Source organism: Gavia stellata, chromosome Z, assembly GCF_030936135.1.
Source record: "Gavia stellata isolate bGavSte3 chromosome Z, bGavSte3.hap2, whole genome shotgun sequence".
In the NCBI taxonomy this organism is placed as follows: domain Eukaryota; kingdom Metazoa; phylum Chordata; class Aves; order Gaviiformes; family Gaviidae; genus Gavia; species Gavia stellata.
Window position 1 is genome coordinate 42,596,068 of NC_082637.1, and position 26,310 is coordinate 42,622,377.

Genomic DNA, 26,310 nt, shown 5'->3' on the forward strand with positions numbered 1-26,310 from the left:
AGTGCAGCGTTTGGTGCACTTAAAAATGCTTTCTTTCTGGTATACATATTAAGGATGCACCAAGTAGGGAACACGTAAATCATCTGATCAGTGTAGAAGACAGAACAAAACAAAACAAAATTGGCATAATCCCCAAAGTCCTTAAAAGGGCCTTTCTTAACATTTGTCTGGGTGGCTAGAATAACAAACTCATCTTCTCTACTGAAAGTCACGCTGCCCCAACAGGGCATGAAAAGACCTCAACTATGCAGCTCATAACTAGCAAAAGCAGATTCACATAAAAAAAAATTGCTGATGCTCTTGCTGTAAATCTGTCTCTGTTTACATGTTGCAGTCTGCACCTTGTGGCATCCTTCAAGGCCTTATACAAATAAACATAAGGAGGCATTTTTGAGAGTGCACTGACCCAAGGTACCTGACAGTGAGTGCTTGGAACCACATCCTTGCCAGCTGGCTGCAAGAGAAAATGTAATGATTCAGCAGTTTAATGGATCTTGAGTTTGGCAACAGTCCCCTTGTAAACATCTCTGGGGAAATAAAATAATACAGGCCCAAGACTCTGGCAGGTTTAATTGTTTGCTCCTGGCACAAATCCAGGGACAGCACAAGCTCTAACTTAAGGCAAATATGGCTGTACAACACTCTGACTCTCCAAGCAGGCTCTATTCAAAGCCCAAGGGTAGAATTAACTTATAGAATGTCTGACGGGGAGACAAAGATACCAGGAAAGCGTTCAGCTGAAAAAAGTCCTTAAATATTAAACTGCCTGAATCAATAATGCTCAGTTTTACAGGAAAAGTCTTTTCTCTTGACTTTTTTTTTTGAAACACAGAAAAGCAGGTGAAGTTTGTTCAAAGCTGAAATATGGCAGATTATAAACATCTGCCTTTGTTACTAAAATAAAAAAAATTGCTAACTGACTGTGAGAAAAAAGAAATCTGAAATAGAGGCAAGAAATGAGGCTGTCACAGCCACTGTGTGATAATTATTAAAACATGAGATACTCGTATTATCTTACAAGTCTTCTAGCAAAATACTCACTGGAAAGCCAGAAAATGAAAGATGAGTTCCTAGCTCAGAGACTCAGATGTTAGGATCTCTCGGATGTTTTATGAAAATAAAACCCTAATTCTTAGCACTTAGACTTCCACTTTGGCCTTCTGTTCTGAACTTCCCCTGAAATTTATACATACTAACAATATACAGATTTACATTGGAAGTAACGTAACAAAGTGGGGAAAACCCAGTAGGACCTTTTCATTTGCTCTACACTCTTGGAGTGCCACCAGAGAGAGGGGCTATCCTGCGAACCTCTACACACACATTCACTGGTTGTGAGAATGAAGCAGCTACCCTTCCCTCCAGACCATGATATGTGGTCTCTTTATTTCGTGTGCTCACAGGTGAGATAAATTTCAAAAGCTATACTTTATGGGCAGGGAATGGGCATGGGTATGAATTAAAACCAAAAACCTTTGAAATTCATTAAACACTATGACAATTCAGTAAATAACTTAAAAGCAGCAATCAGTTCTTTTGAACCCCAGTTTTATTTCCCATTGAAGAGTTCTGCTGCAGCAAATAAACTGAGGAAACTAATACATGTGATGAACTATGAAGACAGAAATGAAAATAGTTCTGACTGTTGAAGCCTTTCTACTCTACTGGTCATACGATACAAAAGAAAAGGAGAGCACAATGAAGATTTAGTTACAGCATTTTTAAACAGTAAAAGTTTTGCATCACGTCATTAAAACATCATTCTATAAAAAGGTACCACCATCGGGAGAAGCTTTAATGTGTAAATATTAGATTCCAATCCATATTGTTGTCCACAGGCAGGCAATGCTGAACTGGCGGCACTGCACAGCCCCTGGAATCGACGAACTGCACAGCTTTTCCAGCTACCCAGCTGGTGTGTCGACAGCTCCATTTAATATTCTTGTCTAGTGATACAGCAAAGACCTCTCATGCCTATTTTTAAATGCACATTTTTAATATTCAATATAATGTTACTCTTTAACAAACTCTTTACTCCCTGCTTCTTTTATGAAGCTTCCCGTGGTCTTTAAAGGGATTGTTAACCAAAGAATGGATCACACTCTTTCTGCATGAGCAGATTCAGAAACACTCCATTAAACCTTTCAGTATTTAATATAAAGAGTAATCTCTCACCTCTGAGGAGATAAGCCAGTTGCTGAGTGATTAACTCTGGTGCCTCTTGAAGGATCTCTTTTACTACTAAAGAGGAAGAAGATGCTTCTAACTCCAGGCTGCCATCACATTGCTCATCTGGATTGATGACTTTGACAACAGCTGATTCCAAACTTTTATCCTCACTATCAAGCAAATTTAAAAATTATATATATTTTTCTTTCCAGCTGCTTAGACAACCCAGTAAAACAGTGCAAAAATTTTTTTAAAATTCTGGACTATAACACTATTGTTTTTGCTACTTGAAGTCTGCTATAAAGCCAAAGAATGTCACAATGAAGTCCTAAAACTGATTTTTTTAATGAAGTATTCACAGTGGTTTTATTGCTTGATACATCACTAAGTACTGAATTCATGTTTACATTTCCATTACAAAAATCTGTAAAAATTAGTAACTTGGAAAAAATATTTCTACATGTACTGAAAATACCACTCTTTATATAGGGGATATTTGGGATTCTCCCCACTGAATATTTTGAAAATTTACAGAAGTAAGATAAAAGGCTAATCATAATTCTTTATCAGGAAGAAACACAGGAAGAGACAGCAATAGACAAAAAGCAAATCTTATGGATAATTTTTACTTTGAAAAAGTGAATGATGTACTGAGCTGACTGCAATTAAGGAATCAATAGCTATGAGATTTACACATATTTCTCATTTTAGATTTTCCCTACTTTTATTCTAATCTACAAACCACTCAGAGTAGGATGGGGCCGTAGCACAACAGGATGTTACTTATCTTAAATGAAGTTCTAAAGAGAGTTGGAAGTAAACAGCATCCTTCACTCTGGGCAAGACAGGCAGACCATTACACAGAGGCTCCCTATAAAAGATTCTCTACGGGCTTGTAAATACTCCCTCTTAAGGATGGGTATATGGACTATGGTCTTCCACACAGCAACTCTGAGCCTGTGGCACTGAGGAGTTTTGAGAAAAATGCTGTAGTTTGTAAGGACTGCAGTAATCTAGCAGCCACCTTAACAGCACATATGCAAGTGTGCTGGCCATCTCCAGATCAATGTGAGAGTCTTAATGCCTTTAGTGAAAGCTAACTAAGAAGCAGGAAAAAAATCTGATCTCTTATTTACTGGTCACAGGAAACTTCCAGACTATTTAAACTAAACTAAAATATCTAATCTAAGCTGTGTGAAAATGCAAGGTCCTTAGAAAGGAGTTCCATTAAAAATGATGGAAAGATGACTATTTAGATTTTATTTATTTATTGGACATAATGGGAAACAAAATATATTTTAACTTCCTTCTTTTTTTTGTCTGTGTTAACATAGCAATACCAATATTAGTGCAGAAAACATGTAAAATATAATTTTTAAAACAGTTAAAACCCGCATAAGCCATCTTGTTGTACATACAATGCAATACCTTGTCAGCATGTTGCTGTTTACAAGTGTTAAAGACAATTTCCCTTCAGCATTCAGCTGGTGCAAATTGATTTCATCTCGGAAGATATGGAATGACTCCGGGATATTCAGTTCCTCCAATATAAATCTTGTCTCTGTGAAGTAGCTAAAATCTCTTCTTGGTATGTTCAACACAGGTAAGCAAAGAACGTCAGGAGGACTGACCTGTAACACAGGTGTGCATTTGTCAAAGTTGCATAAAATAAGAGCTGTATTTTGTTAGCAAGATGTTTTAACAGAATAAGTAATTAGAAACAGTCTGAATTTTGTTTGTTTTTTTCCCCTTTTACTTCATTTTCTAAAAATGTCTTTTGCTTTTTTTCTTGTTCTTCTGTCTCTGTTTGGCTCCTACTGAATCACTGGGAAACTATCAAGGAGAAAGAAGAAAGAATGATGTATAGGGGTGATTTTTTGCTGCTGTTGAATAAGCCATCTAATACCAACTCATGAATTTTTGTATGGAAAGAAATGTAAATTGTTTCTACATTCTACCTCACCTCTGATTATAACAAAATCATTGTCCAGAATAATGTTTTTACAGTATGTTTTAATTGACTTAACAATAAGATACCTGTAACAACCTGGAACAAATGAGTTAAGACCACTCGGTCCAGTTTTTCCATTACCTTGTCTAGAAAGTAGGCATAGGCCAGAGTAGAAATGAGTGAATCCAAATCACAGGATTTATTCCCAAGAACAACATGGACTTTCTCCAGGCGTTTGCTCCTGTTCTGTAACACATTAGAAGACAATTGCAATGAGTGTCAATGATGAGAAAAAACAAAGCCCAATCACCAAGACACTTCAAAGGACAATTTGAGTATCAGACATTGTCCTCAGTTGTAGCACTTTTAACCATTGGCTGAATGAATGCACTTGCCATGGGATCATACATGTTTCCTTGGCTTCATAGCTCCCAAGAAAGTGAAGAAATCTGGGTTTCATAAAAGACCCCGGTTTAGAACCCAAACGAGATCTAACCTGACAGAAGTCCCTTTAGCAGCAAAGTAACAGATAAGCAGCTTCATGTATATGTGGAAAAAGCTTTTGAAAACACCTCACAAATGTAACAAGAAAAGCAGCCTGAAAAAGTGTGGAAATACACATAGCAAATTATACATAGCAAGTTGTAATTTTAATTTTCCCTTCTTTCTTTGCTGGGCTGAAATCAGTAACTAGGCAAAGTAGGTGGCTTTCACCCTGACTCTTCAGAAGCTGAACACACCCGCTGAAGCACTGAGGGATTTGAGTTCTTCTCACATGCAAAGGGAACTGAGTCTGTTCTGCATTTAATAAAATTAGGAGCCTTCCAAACACGAGGAAATAAAAGACAGGCAAACTCTGTGAAAGCAAAATATTTGCAGGGAAACGTCTACCTTCTTCGTAATTGCACACACAAAATGTAAGGTGATGTTTTTCTCTTGTGCACATCATTAACATCAAGCTAGCTGCACAGAAACATTCCAGTTTATTTTCTTTCAATGAGCTATGCTTCTTAATTTGAGAAACATATTTGTCTGATGCTAAGGTAGATGTTTCGGAACCAGATATATGCAATTAAACATTTTTGTTGTTGTTGTTGTATACAGGCTGATGTACTTTTCGTTATTTTGAATTAGGATTCTGGATATCAAATAAAATTTTAACCTTTCAACAGAAGTATATAATTAGTATATTATCCTCAATAATTATAAATGTGCAATTTTTTTAAACTAACCTTCTTATTCTGTGTCTAACCTTACCTCTATCTGGATATAAGGAAGAAACTTAGCTCTTTTTCCCTTATATGGAACACAGCCATCAAAATACCTTTGGGTAATAAAACCAGGACACCTATTCTCCATTCTCTATATACTGGGAAAGACAGACAGCTTTCCGAAGAGTACAGTGTCTGGAACAGATATGTTCATTTAAGCTGTAGGCCTTCACCAGCAATAAACTGTCTCCGTTTTCCTCTTTTCAGTGTATTTTTGGTCACATTGTTCTTCTGCAGCATACATTTGTGAATGATCTGCCACGCTAAGGAATTAAAATAAAGTTCATTATTTCATCCTTTTTTAGTATTATTCAGTGTATAGAAGTCTTTAAGATCATCATAACTGCATAGCAAATGACTCAACCCTGAAAAAGAAGGAAGCTGAATGAACTGACAAACTGATTACAAAATCTTCAAAGTCACCTACCTCTAGGAATCCAGTCAAAACAACAATATAAAAAATTTCAAGCCATCTGATGCTGTTCTATGTCTAGATACAAACAATTTGCTTCCTGTTGCTTATATTCCACAAAACACAATCCCATACAGAACTAGCAAGGATCCTCAACAGTAATCTGAGTTTCAGTGATGAATGTCAGACCTATTCATGTCATCAGGTACATGAGTGTTTTCTTCTCAAAAATTAAGAAATTTTTTGTGTTGTCTTTAGAATTCATTCTCTCAAGCACTAAAATCTGCCTGCTTGTTTTTACAACTGACATGTTAGCTGTAGCTTTGTTAAACTCACATGTCATATGTAGCCTTGTTACACAGGTATACTGCAGCTCTAAAATCTACAGAAAATCACGTGGGAGAACCACCAGAGATGGAAAAGCCTCTTTGTCTTAACATCTGTTTAAAAGGAGAAGAATTCACATTTCTAAAAAAAAATCCAGCACTTTTCACTCATTTGTATGTGCCATCATGCCCCCCCGCTGTTTACTACCTCTTCAGGAACGGAGACAGAATAATTACACAAAAATTGAAGAATTCCAAGGCTGAAAGTTTCTGAACCTCACACTTGACTTCTGAAGAAATGAGAAAAGCATGGCTATAAAGAGCAGAATACAAAGGGAACATAGTGGAGCAAGAAAGCTCTGGAGACCATCTCTTTGTAATCCAAACAGGTCAACTAGCCATCTCAGGACTGATTTTTTAACTCCAGCACACCAGAATTTCATCAACACATATGAACCAGAACAGACTGTGGAAGAACAGGCCATCTCCTTGGACTGTTCTCAAGAGCTTAACAAGAACTCTGAGATGGACCTTATTAAGCTGAGTTTTTAATATGACAGTAAGCAGGCTAACAGTAAGATGGTGTATTTCTTGGTGAGGTTGGTAACATACTACCCCTCCAAACAACTGATGGTTTCTTCCAGAATATTTCTGTCTAAGACAAACATGCAGTAAAGGTAACCTACTAGCTACTGCCAAATCTTTCCCAAAGGAAAGGGAATGAAAAACAAATTTCTGAAGGCATTTAGGGGTTTCTGTTGCACGCTACCTTTCTCTGGTCACTCCAGAGAGGATATATTTTTGTTTCATCCACTACAACTGGTTATTTTAATGACTCTACCTCTCCCTGAGTAAGAACCTGATTGTCATAACCGGCCTGGCTGAACTGGGAGCTCTTGCTGGGAGTCGGGAAAAAAAAGGAGTTTATCACATTTGGAAGATGGGGCAGGCAACTGAAGAAGAGTACAAGGATCTGGTTAGGTCATGCAGAGAGGGAATTAGAAATGCTAAAGCCCAGCTAGAGCTCAACCTGGCCACGGTCTTAAGGGATGACAAAAAATGCTTCTATAAATACATTAACAACAAAAGGAGAGCCAAGGAGGATCTCCATCCTTTACTGGATGCAGCAGGGAACATTGTCACAAAGGATGAGGAAAAGGCTGAGGTACTTATTGCCTTCTTTGCCTCAGTCCTTAATAGCCACACCAGGTATCCTCAGGGTATCTGTCTCCCTGCGCTGGAAGACAAGGATGGAGAGCAAAATAAAGTCCCCATGATCCAAGAGGAAGCAGTTAACGACCTGCTATGCCACCTGGATACTCACAAATCTACGGAGCCTGATGGCATTCACCCAAGGGTACTGAGGGAGCTGGTGGAGGAGCTTGCCAAGCCGCTCTCCATCATTTATCAACAGTCCTGGTTAACGGGGGAGGTCCCGGACGACTGGAGGCTTGCCAGAGTGACGCCCATCTACAAGAAGGGCCGGAAGGAGGATCCGGGGAACTACAGGCCTGTCAGCCTGACCTCGGTGCCGGGGAAGATTATGGAGAGGTTCATCTTGAGGGCACTCACAGGGCACGTGCAGGATAACCAAGGGATCAGGCCCAGCCAGCACGGGTTCATGAAGGGCAGGTCCTGCTTGACCAACCTGATCTCCTTCTATGACCAGGTGACCCGACTAGTGGATGAGGGGAAGGCTGTGGATGTTGTCTACCTGGACTTTAGTAAAGCCTTTGACACTGTTCCCCACAGTATTCTCCTGGAGAAGCTGGCGACTCGTGGCTTAGACAGGTGCACTCTTCGCTGGGTTAAAAACTGGCTGGATGGCCGAGCCCAGAGAGTTGTGGTGAATTGAGTCAAATCCAGCTGGCGGCCGGTCACAAGCAGAGTCCCCCAGGGCTCAGTTTTGGGACCAGTCTTTTTTAATATCTTTATTGATGATCTGGATGAGGGGATCGAGGGCTCCCTCAGCAAGTTTGCAGATGACACCAAGTTGGGAGGGAGTGTTGATCTGCTTGAGGGTAGGAAATCTCTGCAGAGGGATCTGGACAGGCTGGATCGATGGGCCCAGGCCAATTGTACGCGGTTCAACAAGGTCAAGTGCCGGGTTCTACACTTTGGCCACAACAACCCCAGGCAACGCTACAGGCTTGGGGACGAGTGGCTGGAAAGCTTCTCTGCAGAAAAGGACCTGGGGGTGTTGATTGACAGCCGGCTGAATATGAGCCAGCAGTGTGCCCAGGTGGCCAAGAAGGCCAACGGCATCCTGGCCTGTATCAGAAATGGTGTGGCCAGCAGGAGTAGGGAGGTGATTGTACCTTTGTAGTCAGCACTGGTGAGGCCGCACCTCAAATAGGGTGTTCAGTTTTGGGCTCCTCACTACAAGAAAGACATTGAGGTGCTGGAGCGTGTCCAGAGAAGGGTGACGAAGCTGGTGAGGGGTCTGAAGCACAAGTCTTATGAGGAGCGGCTGAGGGAACTGGGGTTGTTCCGTCTGGAGAAGAGGAGGCTGAGGGGAGGCTGAGGAAATGGCCTCAAGTTGCACCAGGGGAGGTTTAGGATATTAGGAAAAACTTCTTTACTGAGAGAGTGGTGAAGCATTGGAACAGGCTGGTGGTGGATTCACCCTCACTGGAGGTGTTCACGGAACGTGTGGATGTGGCACTTTGGGACATGGTTTAGTGGGCATGGTGGTGTTGGGTTGATGGTTGGACTTGATGTTCTTACAGGTCTTTTCCAACCTTAGTGATTCTTGATTCTGTGATTTGCACACAATTACCCCATTTCACTCCCTAATCTCTCATTTGTGTCTTTAACAAAGTGCTTTCCAATGGGATTTCTCTAATAAAGTATGACAGCTATTCTAATAATGTTAGAATATAAAGTCAACCTGTAAGCTGTCTTAATACATAATTCAAGTTTCTATTTCAGATTTCAAGGCCAAAACTGGCCAGAATAAACAGCAAAGAAAGTCTGTGCTTCACATTCTGATGATGTAAGATGCCAATGAGAGAGAAAAGTGATAGTCCACATCTCGTTTCACCAGTCTGAAGAATTTTCTTTATTAAAAAAACGTGAAAGCATGATTTTTGAAGAGGTGCCTTCCAATACAAAATCATGTATTACCAAACTAATTATTAACAATAAAATAAATTTATATTAATAAAGTTGTAGAATACATTTGGACAGCTAATTCTTCCTGTAGTTCTGGAAACTCATAAAGGGCGTAAAATACAGCAAAACCAACCTAAAATGTCACTCTTAATTACTACTAGAAAGCACAAGAATATGTTTGCTATTATTTTCCTAAATGCAATCCTCCATTTTCTGAACAAATATTCTTATCCACGCAAGTAATCTGTTCTCCCAAAGACCAGTTGGATTCGACGATCCTTACTCGAGATATTCTATGATTCGATGACACATTTCTAGAAAACAGCATAAATTTGACATAGATAGAAGTAGATCAGGCTTGCAGACAATCTGCACCAGCCACAGTTAGAAGTCCCACCCTAGTATTTCCATTCACACAGTATGTGCTGTCCCATTGGAGGTGAAGTTAAGAGGAGGATTAGAACCATTGGGCTAAGCAGCAACTCCCCTAAGCACATGGATGTAACTCCAAACCATAGATCAGGAGCTATGGTTTGAGAGTTGCCAGATGCAAAACTGACCAGCCAAGGACATCTACAGGGAAGCACATAAGCAGGTATATGCTATGCCTGACACAGCTCAGTACATCAATACTGAATTATTTACCATCCTATTACCCAGTGATAACCACTAAAATATTTCAGTGACACATAAATATCACACTTGCATAACCTATTCACATGGACAAGATTTTCTACTCCAAGCATCTTTATTATTTGAACTGGGTATTTATCTGATGCCAGAATCACAGGCAATGTGTTTATATTTTAATAGATTATTCAGACAGCTAGGTAGCATCTCCCCCATTCTATTTTAACACAGTAAACCTTCTTGTACCAACAACACAGATACTTTATCAAAAGCTTAGCGAGGACCACAGTGTTACACAAGTGAGAACAGGTTAAATACTCTTTTATCCTGTGCTAGGCAGACAATTTGAGATCTGTGCATCAGGTAAAAGACCAACTCTGCCAAACTGCAGTGATAAAAAATTGAATGATATTGCAAACATTCATCTTCGTACAAATGGGTGCCGTCTACTAATTCTACCACAGGACTACAAAAGCGACATTTTTAACCCTCAATCTGATTTGCAGCATCTTAGAAGATGTAGAAGTCACTACTTTCAGTATGACATCACTCTTGCAGATAATCATTACTGCCAAAAAGACACCACCATCCGTGGATAAAAATCATGAGATACTGCTTCAGGAACAACCAGGTCTTGTAGCCTATAACCACAATGTTGCTTACTACAACCTTTAAAGCCATCAAAAGCTAGGAAGATGCTTACTACAACTCTTAAAGCCATCAAAAGCTAGGAAGAAGGAGGTACTGATAGATCTGAAGTTATGTTAAGAGGAATAATTCAATAAACTGTTAACAAAACAATTTTCATATTGATTAAAATGATATTTTAAGATAAATGGAACCCTCCAAACAACATTTGTTTTCATCTTCCAGGGCTTAAATATCACAGAATCACAGAATCACTACGGTTGGAAAAGACCTGTAAGATCATCAAGTCCAACCTGGAAAAAAAAAAAAAAAAAAAACAAAAACAAAAACAAAACACCACCACACAACAACAACAAGCCACAACCCACCCAACACCACACAGCACCATGTCCATCAAGCTACATCCCACAATGCCACATCCACACGCTCCTTGAATACCTCCAGGGAGGGTGACTCTACCACCTCCCTGGGCAGCCTATTCCAATGTTTCACTACTCTCTCAGTAAAGAACTTTTTCCTAATATCTAGCCTGAACCTCCCCTGGCGCAACTTGAGGCCATTTCCTCTAGTCCTGTCACTCGTCACTTGGGAGAAGAGACCAACACCCACCTCTCTGCAACCCCCTTTCAGGTAATTGTAGAGAGCGATAATGTCTCCCCTCAGCCTCCTCTTCTCCAGACTGAACAACCCCAGTTCCCTCAGCCACTCCTCATAAGACTTGTGTTCCAGACCCCTCACCAGCTTCGTCACCCTTCTCTGGACACGCTCCAGCACCTCCATGTCTTTCTTGTAGTGAGGGGCCCAAAACTGAACACAGTCTTTGAGGTGCGGCCTCACCAGTGCCGAGTACAGAGGCATGAACACCTCCCTACTCCTGCTGGCCACACCATTTCTGATACAGGCCAGGATGCCATTGGCCTTCTTGGCCACCTGGGCACACTGCTGGCTCATATTCAGCCGGCTGTCGATCAACACCCCCAGGTCCTTTTCTGCGGGGCAGCTTTCCAGCCACTCGTCCCCAAGCCTGTAGCGTTGCCTGGGGTTGTTGTGGCCAAAGTGTAGAACCCGGCACTTGGCCTTATTGAACTTCATCCGGTTGGCCTCAGCCCATCGATCCAGCCTGTCCAGATCCCTCTGCAGAGCCTTCCTACCCTCAAGCAGATCAACACTCCCACCCAACTTGGTGTCGTCTGCAAACTTGCTGAGGGAGCACTCTATCCCCTCATCCAGATCATCAATAAAGATATTAAACAAGACCGGCCCCAAAACTGAGCCCTGGGGGACTCCGCTTGTGACCGGCCGCCAGCTGGATTTCACCCCATTCACCACAACTCTCTGGGCTCGGCCATCCAGCCAGTTTTTTACCCAGTGAAGAGTGCACCTGTCTAAACCACGGGCCGCCAGCTTCTCCAGGAGAATACTGTGGGGAACAGTGTCAAAGGCTTTGCTGAAGTCCAGGTAGACAACATCAACAGCCTTCCCCTCATCCACTAGGCGGGTCACCTGGTCATAGAAGGAGATCAGGTTGGTCAAGCAGGACCTGCCTTTCATGAACCCGTGCTGGCTTGGCCTGATCCCTTGGTTATCCTGCACGTGTCCCGTGAGCGCCCTCAAGATGAGCCTCTCCATAATCTTCCCCGGCACCGAGGGCAGGCTGACAGGCCTGTAGTTCCCCGGATCCTCCTTCCGACCCTTCTTGTAGATGGGCGTCACTCTGGCAAGCCTCCAGTCATCCGGGACCTCCCCCGTTGACCAGGACTGTTGATAAATGATGGAGAGCGGCTTGGCAAGCTCCTCCGCCAGCTCCCTCAGCACCCTTGGGTGGATGCCATCAGGCCCCATAGACTTATGAGTGTCCAGGTGGCATAGCAGGTCGTTAACTGCTTCCTCCTGGATCATGGGGAGCCTATTTTGCTCTCCATCCCTGTCATCCAGCGCAGGGAGACAGATACCCTGAGGATACCTGGTGTGGCTGTTAAAGACTGAGGCAAAGAAGGCATTAAGTACCTCAGCCTTTTCCTCATCCTTTGTGACAATGTTCCCCGCCGCATCCAGTAGAGGATGGAGATCCTCCTTGGCTCTCTTTTTGTTGTTAATGTATTTATAGAAGCATTTTTTGTTGTCCCTCACGACTGTGGCCAGGTTGAGCTCTAGCTGGGCTTTCGCCTTCCTAATTCCCTCCCTGCATGACCTAACGAGGTCCTTGTATTCTTCTTCACTTGCCTGCCCCTTTTTCCAGAGGTGGTAAGTTCTCTTTTTTTCCCCAAGCCTCAGCATAAGCTCCTTGTTCAGCCAGGCCAGCCGTCTTCCCCGCTGGCTCTTCTTACGGCACATGGGCACTGCCTGCTCCTGCGCCTTCAAGATTTCCTTCTTGAAGAAGGTCCAGCCTTCCTGGGCCCCTTTGCCCTTCAGGACCGTCTCCCAAGGGACCCTCTCAACCAGTGTCCTGAACAGGGCAAAGTCTGCCCTCCGGACTCCATGGTAGCGGTATTGCTCACCCGCCTCCTTACTTGGCTAAAAATTGAAAACTCTATCATTTCATGGTCGCTAAGCCCAAGACGGCCTCCGACCTTCACTTCTCCCACCAGACCCTCTCTGTTCGTAAACAGTAGGTCAAGCAGGGCACCTTCCCTTGTAGGATCGTTTACCAGCTGCGTCAGGAAGTTATCTTCCACACACTCGAGGAACCTCCGGGACTGTTTCCTCTTAGCTGTGTTGTACTTCCAGCAGACATCCGGTAAGTTGAAGTCCCCCACAAGAGCAAGGGCTTGCGACTGTGAGACTTCTGCCAGTCGCTTGTAAAACGCTTCATCAGCTTCTACGCCCTGGTCGGGTGGTCTATAACAGACCCCCAGCAGGATATCCGGCTTGTTGGCCTTCCCCTTCATCCTTGCCCATAAGCATTCAACCCCGTCGTGACAATCATCCAGCTCTATACAATCAAAGTACTCCTTGACGTACAGAGCTACCCCACCGCCTCTCCTTCCTTGCCTATCCCTCCTGAAGAGCTTATAGCCCTCCATCGCAGCACTCCAGCCATGCGAGTTGTCCCACCATGTTTCTGTGATGGCGACCACGTCATAGCTGCCCCGCCGCACGATGGCTTCCAGCTCCTCCTGTTTGCCGCACATGCTGCGTGCATTGGAGTAGATGCACTTGAGCTGGGCTATCGGTCTTGACCCCGACATTGGCACGTCACCCGTAGGCTCATCTCTGGCTAGCCTGGCTTCATCCCCTTCCCCCTTCGAGTCTAGTTTAAAGCCCTCCTGATGAGGTTTGCCAACTTATGGGCAAGGATCCTTTTCCCCCTTGGGGACAGCTGAACACCGTCTGCACTCAGCAGGCCCGGTGCCATGGAGACCACCCCATGGTCAAAGAATCCAAAATTCCTCTGGTGGCACCAGTCTCTGAGCCACGCGTTGACCATGTTTGCTTTCTTATTCCTTTCAGTGTTCCTCCCCGCCACTGAAGGGATTGCAGAAAGCACCACCTGCGCACCCGATCCCTCAATCAGTCTCCCCAGCGCCTTAAAGTCCTTCTTCATCCCTTTCACGCTTCTTTGCTCTATCTCCTCACTGCCAACTTGCAAAACTACCAGTGGGTAGTAATCGGTGGGCCGTACCAGACCAGGGAGTTTCCTCGTGACCTCTCTCACCCGGGCCCCAGGGAGGCAGCAGACTTCCCTGTGGGTTGGGTCTGGTCGGCATATTGGGCCCTCTGTTCCCCTCAGGAGGGAATCACCTACAACAACCACCCTCCTTTTTGCCTTGGTAGAGGTGGTTGTGATGAACTTATCCACAATAATATAAACAGAACACTGCACAAAACAAGCATTCCCTGCAATGTGCTGCCTTTTTTTGTGTATTTGGAACAAAAGTATGCTATCCCTCTCAATACTCACATCAGATAATGGTTTTCAAAGAGAATATGAAAGAAATGTCATTCTCAAGCTCAGGTGACATCTTCAGCTCTGACAGACTTATGTGGTAAGTTTCCTCTGTTAAGCTGGTACCACCTCTTCTGAGGCTGGGGGAACTGTCTGCTTAGCTTCTATGGCTGCTCATGGTTCAGAAACCAACATGAAACCAGCATGGGCTACTGCCTGTTGTGATTTGATTTCTTATCTATTTTTTCTAGAAGATCAAGGCACAAGTTAGACCTTCCACTGACAGTCCTCACATGCTGTTCTAAAGATCACTGATACCTTTTTTTCACCTTTCCCAATCTCTGCTCTTCTATTCGCTAGCAAAATTTTATTCTCTCCTCCTTCCCCTCTTGCAGGTCCAAGGTATATAATTTCACCAGCATTTCCTCTCCCCATGTGTGGGTCCCTGAATGGCTTTTTAGTATCTTACTACTACTTATTAATAATAACTTTTCAAAAAGTTATTAACTCCATAAAAGCAACCCTGAAGTATGCCCTCCCAGGGCCTTCCAAGCTTATAGTTTATCATATAGGTCTGAGACTGCCTCCTCTTCTGACATCTCAGATACAACTAGTTTGCATAGTCTACTGCTTGCTAAACAGCCAGCTAGGAGAAAAGCAGGCACATGGATGTGAGGCTTCCTCTTCCAGGTCTTTCCAAGCAAAGACCCCAGCAGAGAAGCCCACAATCAGGAAGACAAAGCTTTAGATCCATAAACTCTGAGACTTAGCTGCAATAGGACTAAAATGTGACTAACTCCTGCAGCTACCACAGCTAAACCTGAGATGAATCATGAACGCTCAATATCTCTAAGAATAAAAAATTTAAGAGGTTGAAGATGAAACTGGAACTAGTAAATTAAACTACATAAGAGAGCACTGATCTCTCTTAGTTCTGATGGGTTTTTGTTTAGCTAGATTAAAGGTAAGTTGTACAATGCATAAACACTGGATGCCTGGGATAAAATGAATTAAAGAAATGATGTGTCATTCTCAGATGGCCTCAGTCAGGATAACTCAATTCAGATCAGACCTGCGCAGATCAACATGCAATTACTATGCTCAAAAAAGAGATTCATAAACATTATGCTACTTCTGCAAGAGATCTCTTCTTATACTCTGATAATTACAGTGAAGAAACTCTCCTATCTGCCCAGTTTTGTTGTCTTTAGTCACATAAAGGCATTAGTATGGCAACTGTATCTTTATGCAACTGCATGCAATAGTACATTTTATTGGTTCTTACCTGCATCAAACAGCTGATTCATTCAAACTGCATATACTGGCAATCAGGTTTGCAAAAACTTTGGCTAGGACATATTACTAGAGTGATTCATCAAATTACAATATCCCTGTCAAAAATGACATTGTCTTTTTTTCTTCTGTTAATAGAGAAGCTGAAATGATCTTGCAAGATAAGAAACACAGGAGACTTTTTCCAGTATTAACAGGAATGCCTACAAAATGCTCACTGTCTTAAGGCAAAAAAATTAGTTCTCTTCCCTCTCCTTCACACACCACGCCCCACATGCACAAACACACACACAGCCACACGTACACACGCAGCCACACACAGTCGTGCTTTCTGAGCCACTATTTTCTTTTTGCCTCAAATCTCACTGGATCTTCTGTCTTTCAACTGCAGTGAAATTACTGCATTTTGCTGCAATGGATGGGACAGTTCTTTGAAAGAAGGAGCTATATGGCTCAACAGAAGCATATTAATAAACAAGAAGCTGCAGAGTCACATAATAATGCAGTGTCAGATACAACGCTGAAAACTATTCCTACCTTGTGGCTGAAGCACTAACAAGGGAGCACGGCTACATAGACATACTTAGCTTTCCTGGAGATGCATTGGGAAAAAACCCTAACCACCTGGACCAAGGACAAGATAGTAATAAATATTGCAACTGAGATTTTAAGTAATTTACTTACATGAGAGAGGATTTTTGTACCTACTCAGTAGTTTTGGAATTGTACCTCCAACCTAGGGGTACAATTTATTGAGTAGTCATCTTGGAGTACATCCTGCATTTGGCTGATAGTATCAGGCAGTATTATGATTCCATCGGTCGAGGGCTTTTAAGTTGATTATCCTTCTCTGTTGTCAAAAAAATGGCTTTAAGCCAAGGCAAAGTTAATTTAATATTTTATGCAAAGTTCAAGTTAGTTTAATATTTCATATGTCTTTTCAAAAGAAAGCTGTACACTGGCCTGGAAAAAAAGGATGGTCTCTTATCCCTGTAAGTCTTTGTTTTCTCTTATTTTTGAGGACAGAAAAAAAAACTATTCTATTTCTCTGCCCCTGCAGTATCACATTTTTCATGTACAGTATATAATACATACTGTAGTTTACTGTAATAGTTGTAAAATACATGGTTATATAGCGGATTCTTCCCTAAGGAACATAATTTAATAGAGAAAATTTCAAGCGTGCCACTATCTCCCATAGTATTCCCCTGGAGAAACTGGCAGCTCGTGGCTTAGACAGGTGCACTCTTCGCTGGGTAAAAAACTGGCTGGATGGCCGAGCCCAGAGAGTTGTGGTGAATGGGGTGAAATCCAGTTGGCGGCCAGTCACAAGCGGAGTCCCCCAGGGCTCAGTTTTGGGGCTGGTCTTGTTTAATATATTTATCGATGATCTGGATGAGGGGATCGAGGGCTCCCTCAGCAAGTTTGCAGATGACACCAAGTTGGGTGGGAGTGTTGATCTGCTTGAGGGTAGGAAGGCTCTGCAGAGGGATCTGGACAGGCTGGATCGATGGGCCCAGGCCAATTGTATGAGGTTCAACAAGGCCAAGTGCCGGGTCCTGCACTTGGGTCACAACAACCCCAGGCAACGCTACAGGCTTGGGGACAAGTGGCTGGAAAGCTGCCCTGCAGAAAAGGACCTGGGGGTGCTGGTTGACAGCGGCTGAATATGAGCCAGCAGTGTGCCCAGGTGGCCAAGAAGGCCAACGGCATCCTGGCCTGTATCAGAAATAGTGTGGCCAGCAGGAGCAGGGAGGTGATCGTGCCCCTGTACTCGGCGCTGGTGAGGCCGCACCTCAAATAGGGTGTTCAGTTTTGGGCCCCTCACTACAAGAAAGACATTGAGGTGTTGGAGCGTGTCCAGAGAAGGGCAACGAAGCTGGTGAGGGGTCTGGAACACAAGTCTTATGAGGAGCGGCTGAGGGAACTGGGGTTGTTCCGTCTGGAGAAGAGGAGGCTGAGGGGAGACCTCATCGCTCTCTACAATTACCTGAAAGGGGGTTGCAGAGAGGTGGGTGTTGGTCTCTTCTCCCAAGTGACGAGTGACAGGACAAGAGGAAATGGCCTCAAGTTGCACCAGGGGAGGTTTAGGCTGGATATTAGGAAAAACTTCTTTACTGAGAGAGTGGTGAAGCATTGGAACAGGCTGGTGGTGGATTCACCCTCACTGGAGGTGTTCAAGGAACGTGTGGACGTGGCACTTTGGGACATGGTTTAATGGGCATGGTGGTGTTGGGTTGATGGTTGGACTTGATGATCTTACAGGTCTTTTCCAACATTAATGATTCTGCGATTCTGTGATTCTGTGATACTTTAATCATTACCTGTTGGATCTATATTGTACAATGTTGCTTTACTTATAGATCTAAAAAAAAGCTTTTACAGCAAACATCAATCCCACTAGCAGAATAAAATATAATAAAGCAAAAGGGCAATTTTCTAAACTCACACCATCTGCTTTTGTATGGGAGAAACAGCCTTATAAAAAAGATAAACAAAAGTGGAAGGGTCATAAAAATTCAATGCCACCCTCAGAAATGGTTGGATAGGCATAAAATATCACCCGATATTTTGTGTTGAGTAAGATCTGATGACAAAAGACTATGACTAGTCTATAACAAAGACTGGGAAAGGTCTTCGCACCTTAGTTGTCATGCATATAGAACTTACCTGGGGCCTAACTGATACACATATTTTACTCAGTCTTACCTCCACTCCCCTCTCTGATGGTGACTGCACTTGTCACAGGAGGTTGAACATAGCCTTGTTGAACAAGCATTATTTGTCTTTTGAAGTTAATACTTTAAAAGCCATATTTAAGAGTCAAGAGCTTGCTAAAGAGAGTTTTATTTAAAAATGCCATTTCCCAAAATCACACTGTTCCACAGAAGCATGCTGATCCTTCAGAACTAATAATGGAAATGAGGCAGGTTAACTATCTGGCATGCCAACCAGGCAAGGAAGTATTGTCCCCCAATTGTTCCTGGAATTCCCACAAGACAGGAGCTCTCTTTTCCAGTAATTTCTAATTGAGAATTGGCATGGTCAGCTATTGCTGCTGATAATTCAGTACAATATTTCTGCATTACCAACAGGCTCTGATTTGGCATTCTGCAGATAGACAAACTTCACACTGTTCAAGAAAGAATCCCTACCAACTGCAAACATCTACTCTGTTTTCACTTTTAATTAATTTGACAGAATATAACTGCATGCAAGTCTGCTCTGCCTGTTCTTAAAATACCTTCTCTCTAACTTATCACATACATTTATTCACATTGCAAAAAATAAAAATGAACAATGATTTCTACATGCAGTTTTCATTTGAAAAAGAATAGTTGGAATAATCAAATAATGCAAAGATGCCATTTAAATACCAGAAAAAGCACCACAGAACTTAAAACATCAATCAAAATCTTGTTGGTTCCTTTTAAAATTAGATTTATTCCATCAATTGGTTTGGCATTGATTTTCCACAATGTTTTATAAATTTTACATGTTCACACTCTCCTGCTTCTCCAAATTTTTGCATTAAGGGTCAACTTTTGAGACCACTTCTACTGGATCATGGGGTGTAAGTATATGGTATACCCAATAGTATCTGGTTTTCAAAATGGGTCATACATAGAGTACACCTACATGCCCACATTCACACACATTTTGGAAGCATGACTTTGACACCACATTTTGATCACAGTTTTGCCGTCACATCAATACAAAACTCCCATTAAGTCAGACAGATATTAAATATGTTTTGTCTTAGGGAATTAAGGAAATCTAAGTTTTTATGATACAAGATTAATAAAGTGAGGAGGGTAAAAACTTATTTAAAGGACCTTATGATCAGTAAAGATAATTGCATTGCTGTTCCTGCCAAGACAAAACAGGATATACTCTCATATGGCTGAAAAAGGAAAATGTTCCCAGCAGAATGATTATTTAAGCTTGAATCAGCAGTACTTCAACAGCCTGTCAATAGGATTCTCTATCATAGATGTTACTGAAGTGAAAATCAAAGTTCCCCTCTTCCTTTTATGCTGCATTAACTCATTCATTGTTCAAATTAATATGTTCTATGCAGGATTAGTGCTCTCACTTAATAACTGATTATCAACAATAGAGCATACAGCAATTCAGCTCTGCAAAAGAACAAGTTATATTCCTATTCCAGGTTATCTTTAATGTCTAAAGCCAGTCACAGCATATCTTCAAATTTTCAGCTTTTCAGTTACATGACTCCTCTTCTGTCTCCTTCACCACTTGCCACTTAACATGCAAAGATGAGACTGAGATGCCTATCAGTTTACAGGACTTGACAGTATTCATCTCCTTTAGGAATTGTTTGGCTTACTACAGGATCAAGATGTCCCTTGAGATATTAAAAACAAATGAGTTAAAAGTAGAGAGCACATTTATTGGAGGAGCAGAGTGCCCCTGTCATAATTGTATCAGTTCTGCGGTGTGTCAGGAGGTGACTGGTACCAAAAATCCCCTACATCATACGCTGCAGAAGTTCAGTGAATTATAGAGAGCAAAGAGAATGTGTATTGGAGAAAAAAGATGATTTTTTTTGGTGAAGGCAAGGGAATTCAACTCAAATATGCAGTTCATTTACCTGCCTCTGTCACAGGCTTAACATCTGACCTCAGGGTGTTTAAGAAGCATAGCTTCTTCTCTGAAATGGTGGAAGCAACTTTGCAACTGAGAGTAGATTTACCAAGAGTTATGAGGCACTTGAACACAGTGCTGTACAGGAGCCTTTGGAGTTCAGCTTCATGTTTCTTAAGTCAGCATAACCCTTAGGTGATATTTATCAAGATGAGCAGGAGACCCATACCCTGAAGTGAGCCAACAGCCCAGCAGAAATACCATTAGTGACCACATGAGACTGAATTTTCTGTGTTTATATGGATAATATATAAGCAGGTTTTACCCGTTCTTTCCTTTTTTTAATTGTATCATCTTGCAATCTCAATGTTCCTTCTAAATTTTTATCAGTGTGCTATAGCTAATATTTGTGACTGTATTGCACTCAAATACAAACATCATGCATAACTACATTTTCACATTTTCATTTTGTTTCAGATCTTCTGTGTAAATTTCTGTCTCCTCTTCATCATGAATTATATTTTAAGTGATTCAAGACAAACAAGGAGTCCACACTAACAGTAAAATCATAGGCACCATCTTCCCATCAGTGACTTATCCTAAAATGTATTACACACCTTCAGTTGAGAGAGAAAATCACAGCTGGAAGAAACAATCAGGAGGCCAAAGTAATTTTCAATTTTGCCTTTCTTATTCAACAGGTTTTTATCATACTATAATTCTAAAATGTATTTGGCTTTTTACCCACTCTCTGGTAAGATTGCTTCAGAAAAGATGCAGCTTTTTTTTTTTTTTTACTTTAGTATTATTTTATTCACTTTTTTTTCCCCCACACTGAAAATCAGAAGCCAATTAACAAGCACTCCTCTGCTGTCCTTTATGCCTGCTGCAAACAGCATTCCCCAAAAGAATTTTCCCAAAAGCCCTTTCTTATTATTGGCAGCTTCTTTTTCCATGAGGGAATTCTATTATTGTAACATATTTAAGTCCAAGTGTCTTTCTCAGAGATAGACGTTGGGTTGATTTGCTGCAGAAGCTGAGCAGAGATTAAAAATTACCTTGCAACACTGTGCTTGTTAGTGACATGACAGTGCACTAAGAAATGAACACTCAGAATGAAACTTGATTTTACAAAAACAATCTCTTTTTTTATTTGGGATGTTATGAGAATAGAAACATATGCTCTCTTATGAGGGGGCACTGCCTTTTTACTCATACAGTAATTGGTTATGTCTATACTTTTTAGATCCCTGAATTGCCCTCACCACAATACTAGTATCAGAGCCATATATGTATTGCATATGAGAAAAAAATGCATAATCACATTCTTGTATTACTATTAACATTCATATGCTTTTCAGCGTATGTCTAGTCACTAATAAACTTAGAATTTATGCTGCTTTAATGTCTAATACTCTTTTTTACATGGATGATGCTAAACCAGTAGAAATTTGGAAGTAATTTATTTATTTAGTAAGTTAGGCTGGGTTCGGGCTAGGAATAGAAAGGATATGGTACCTCTTGAATCCATATGCAAAGGACGTAATCCATGCATCAGAAATCTCCATGTATGGAGTGATCCTCTTTTCTCTGATCATTTGGGCTGTGTCTGACTTCCAGTCTGCTCATGAAATCCAAAGAGGTCATTAATACAATGACCCACTGAGCACTTCCTGGAGCAGTCTGAAACCACCTTGGTCGATTTGTCTCAGCAAGAAATCCAATTCAGCTGTTTTCCATGGTGACACGCCTTCCCCTTCAGCACAATCAAAAAGGCATAACCCAACACCTATGTCAATATTGTTGAACTCAGACCTTCACACATGCTGAGATGACTGGGATCTTCTCAGTCAATCATGTCCTCTTTTGGATTGTCTGTCTTCTGCCAGAGTAGAATTGGTGTAAAAATGTAGTGCTGATGTCTCCAAAGTCAGTCACATGAGATTTAAGGGCTGATCCTGCATTCTACTTCATCAGCTAATGCTAGTGCATTTCTTCAGAAGTCAATAATCTTCGACATATCATGTATTTTGCCTTTTCTGCATTCCACATTCCTACACACATTCCTCTTGTTGTGACGGCAAGCAGCCTCCACAGACCTTTCCAAATTGCTCTGAGATGACAAAGTATGTTTCAGCATAAACATTACCCAAAACCTTTTCTGAATCAGACTTCTCCATCTCTCCTTGAAGCACTAAGAAGGCATTCAAACATATTTCCTTGATACCATTTGGCTCACTGCAGCTTTTTGCTGTGTTTTAAGCACACTATTGACTGCATTAAATAACCTCATAATCACATTTAAAAGCTTAGTGATCTAGTGCCACCAATGTACTAAAATATATGATAACAAATGCAGTCAGCATTTTCCATACCATATGCTTGTAAATGTTATTCTGCAGGGAACCAATTAAAACTATGGAAAATTTGGAACACAGACATATGGAACAAAACAAAGCAACTTATCTTGTCACCATGGTGCTTGCTCAGTACATCGATTAGGGAATGGTGATATTATAGGACAAACAAACGCCACTTTAATTAAAGTGTGCTGAAAGGCAATGTACAGTAGCAATCTAAAATGTTAATGTTTGCTGTGCTGATGTTAGTTTTCCTTCTAATGAGATAGAACAGGTAAAATACACTCCTGTAAAAACAAAAAATCCACAAATATTCCTCTTTGAAGAAAAGCAACACTAGTCATAACTTATTGAAAAATTTTCTCTTTTAACACTTGATGAGAAAAGAGTAGGAAACTGAAATGGAGTGTTTGGGTTTCAGGGAAAACATACTGCTAATGTTGTAAGATTTTTCCGGAAAGAATAAGTTTGAGCAGGGACTTATTTCTTAAATGTCTTTCTGCAAAAACATAGTGCATCAGGGAAAACACTGAATCTAATCCTTGTATTTGTCCACTGCAACTGACAATGGAAAAATAGTAAAAGAACTGGAAGAAATAACAATCACTTTGAAAAATATCCTCCAGAGGAAGCAAAAAGTTATCAGGAGGCAGAATCATGATTACCTCCTACACCTGGGGCAAGGTGGGAATGATCTGTAGGAGGGAATATGCTCAAATCTACATTTCCCATTCCTTGTTGCACTTCAATGTTCAGCTCTGCAATAGTTAAAGTCCCATAGAGCATCACAGTGCCCATTGCAAAGAGTCCCCATAAAAGTAAGAATGTAGAGGTTACATATTTTCGGTAAGACTCCTGCCTTATTACTCTTGTATAGTGCCAATGACACCTTGAACTGACATACAGATGATGATACTGCAAATAGTATTTATGGATGATTACTATTGCCTCTCTGAATCACAGCTTCATTTCACATTATTTTGTCTTGATGTAGAACATGTGTGTACCTGAACCATGTTTTAAATTTAACGCACTAGGACAATTGGTACTGACAAAAAAGGAAAAAATTATGTTAATTCTGCTGGCATCACAGTAATATTCCAGCACAGCCAAGATCTGTCAAGAAAGATGATCTTCATGGTAAGCATATCAACTATTGCTTTAAAAGTATAGAAAATAATAGGCAAAATCATCAAAGTGTAATTACAAAGTAAACTAAAGCACTGCTTATATTATAAAGTTATAAAATCTTTCTCATATAGAGGTATAGCCAGATTGTCACTGTAGCTACCAAAAGAACCCCGCCTTGAACATACCTGAGAGCTTCTGTAATGATAAATAGCCTATTGATTGCACAGATAAACTCTATCTGGCACAGTAGTCCAATTTAATCTCATGAAAGATATGTTATATAGAGAAGAAGCATAGAAATAGAGAGTGTATAGTATTAAAGATGATCTTCATGGTAAGCATATCAACTATTGCTTTAAAAGTATAGAAAATAATAGGCAAAATCATCAAAGTGTAATTACAAAGTAAACTAAAGCACTGCTTATATTATAAAGTTATAAAATAATTTCTTTAAAGCTATATTATGCCATTTGTTTCTGTTAAAAAATTTGGTAAGCATTAACAGAACATCAGAACAAGGAACACATCTAGAAGATACTTTTTTTATTAATGTTTTCACAATGTATTATTTCAAATTTTATTAAGCAGGGGGAAACAGTAGATATAAATTGACAAATTCACATATGAAGAGACACTAATGACTGTTTAAGTAAGACATCCTCTTCAATGATAGTTTTGCTGAATCCTCTCAGTTAACACCAAAATGGGCAATTCATGATCCCTGGCAAATCTGCTGCCCTAGCTAATTCAAAAGACAACAAATATTTTAGAAAAAATATGATAACAACAAACAAAATAAGTTACATTTATATTTCAACTTTACGTTTTAATTGACATATCAACAATATCTTCTAGTTTTATATTTAACACACAATGATATATTTTTAATCTATGGAAAACACCGATAACTGCGTCCTCCTCCACAGAGGGACTTGCTTGACTTTCCTCAATAGTCAAGCTCTTGGTTTTCAATTGAAGGGCATACTGTTAGGAAAAGCAGCATCCATTGATTTCTGTGTCTGCTGTAGTTAAGAACAAAGGCTCCAAAGGTAAGGAGAGATGTGTAAGCTAGCAAAGAACAATCTGCTTCCTCTCAGGCTAACACCTTACTTCCACCAAATCATGGAGCAATAAACTTGCTCAAAATGATTCTGAAGGTAAAAAAATCCGAGAGCACAACATCCCTCCGAGGTGAACTCTTGCTCAGAGAGAAGCCCTTAAATCTCTGGGGGTGGGGGGAAAAACCAACCAACCAACCAACAACAAAAAAACACCAAAAACCCCAAACCTAAGTACATAAAAGGGACCTATGCAAGCCAAAATATCTGATGCACAAGACTAATCACAGCAGCCAGACCCACACTTTTCTACTGGTAAAGTCTGAGAACACTGGTAGGGCATTTAGAATTTGCTTGTAATTAAACCCTACCTCAGTGACTAGCAACACAACATACTCCATCACATGGACGTTTAGTATGTGCCAATAAGACAATTCCTGTGTTTCCAGCTATGGGAATGCTGAAACACAGGAAATAAAATTCCTCTGTATTCGCAAGGTGTTCAAGGTGTTACCTTGATCACCCTTGGAGATACTGACAAGCATCCAGTTAAACACTTATCAGAACAGGAACAGTGCTAACATTAGAAACTGGTGATGATTTCATGGCTTTGCAGTGTAAGGTCACTCTCTGTTCTCAGTGTAACATTTCTTTAGGTTATTATTTCTGCTTGGTTAATTGCATAAATCTCAGCAGATCAGAGGACCATCACAGAGCATTTTAAGTAATGTAAGCATTTTGCACTGAAAGAACAAGATGAATAACTATGTGAAGCTTTCTTTCCCTTATACGGGAAGCATGTGCTGGCCTTGTATTGCTGTTGAAAGGGTATCTGTTCAGCATTAATGGAATTAGGAAAGTCTGTCAAAAATAAACACAGCATAATTCTTTCCTTTCTTTTACCAGCTAAGTACAACAATATTTTTTCTCAGGATCAGTCAAAGAGGATAAGGTATAATAGCAACATATTTATATGCAGCTGTATTTGAACATTTAATCTCTGGCTCTAGATGGAGTTCGTATTTATAAATACCAACATATACTTGCCACTCCTGAACAAAAAGCACATCAGGTCTTAAAAGAACATACTGGCTTAAAAGAGATTTGAGACATTGCACTACATGTTTACTCAAACAGATTAGTAAGCTGTTTAAATTTATACAAGGACCAACCCGCTTTGTGATTTGAGCCATCTATTACACTGAGAGCAATATATGAGAAGCAAATTTTGAGAATGAAGTCTACTTATAAAAATAGACTGTTATGGCTGTCAGAGGAGATCCATGTCCACTTGCTGAAGTCACATGAATGTTGCATGCCTGTGATTCTAAAACCAGCCTCACAAATACATTGTAATGATTTCCGTCAATTTGGGGAACCAGAATGCTAATAATCATGGTAGTTAGTGTCGCAATTGGCATCAAAGTAGAAAGTTTAATTTGTATTTAATTTT

The 26,310-nt window shown here is 40.8% G+C and overlaps 1 protein-coding gene across 1 annotated transcript in view; it reads right to left on the bottom strand.

The window, feature by feature from the left end:
- PRUNE2 (prune homolog 2 with BCH domain) overlaps nt 1–26,310 on the bottom strand; it is a 141,564-nt gene that overhangs the window by 98,015 nt on the left and 17,239 nt on the right. The window contains exons 2-4 of the mRNA XM_059834013.1: nt 4,262–4,366; nt 3,598–3,800; nt 2,176–2,339 (exon numbers count right to left, since the gene is read on the bottom strand). Of these exons, the coding sequence (XP_059689996.1) occupies nt 2,176–2,339; nt 3,598–3,800; nt 4,262–4,366 (472 nt within the window). The remainder of the gene's footprint in view (nt 1–2,175; nt 2,340–3,597; nt 3,801–4,261; nt 4,367–26,310) is intronic.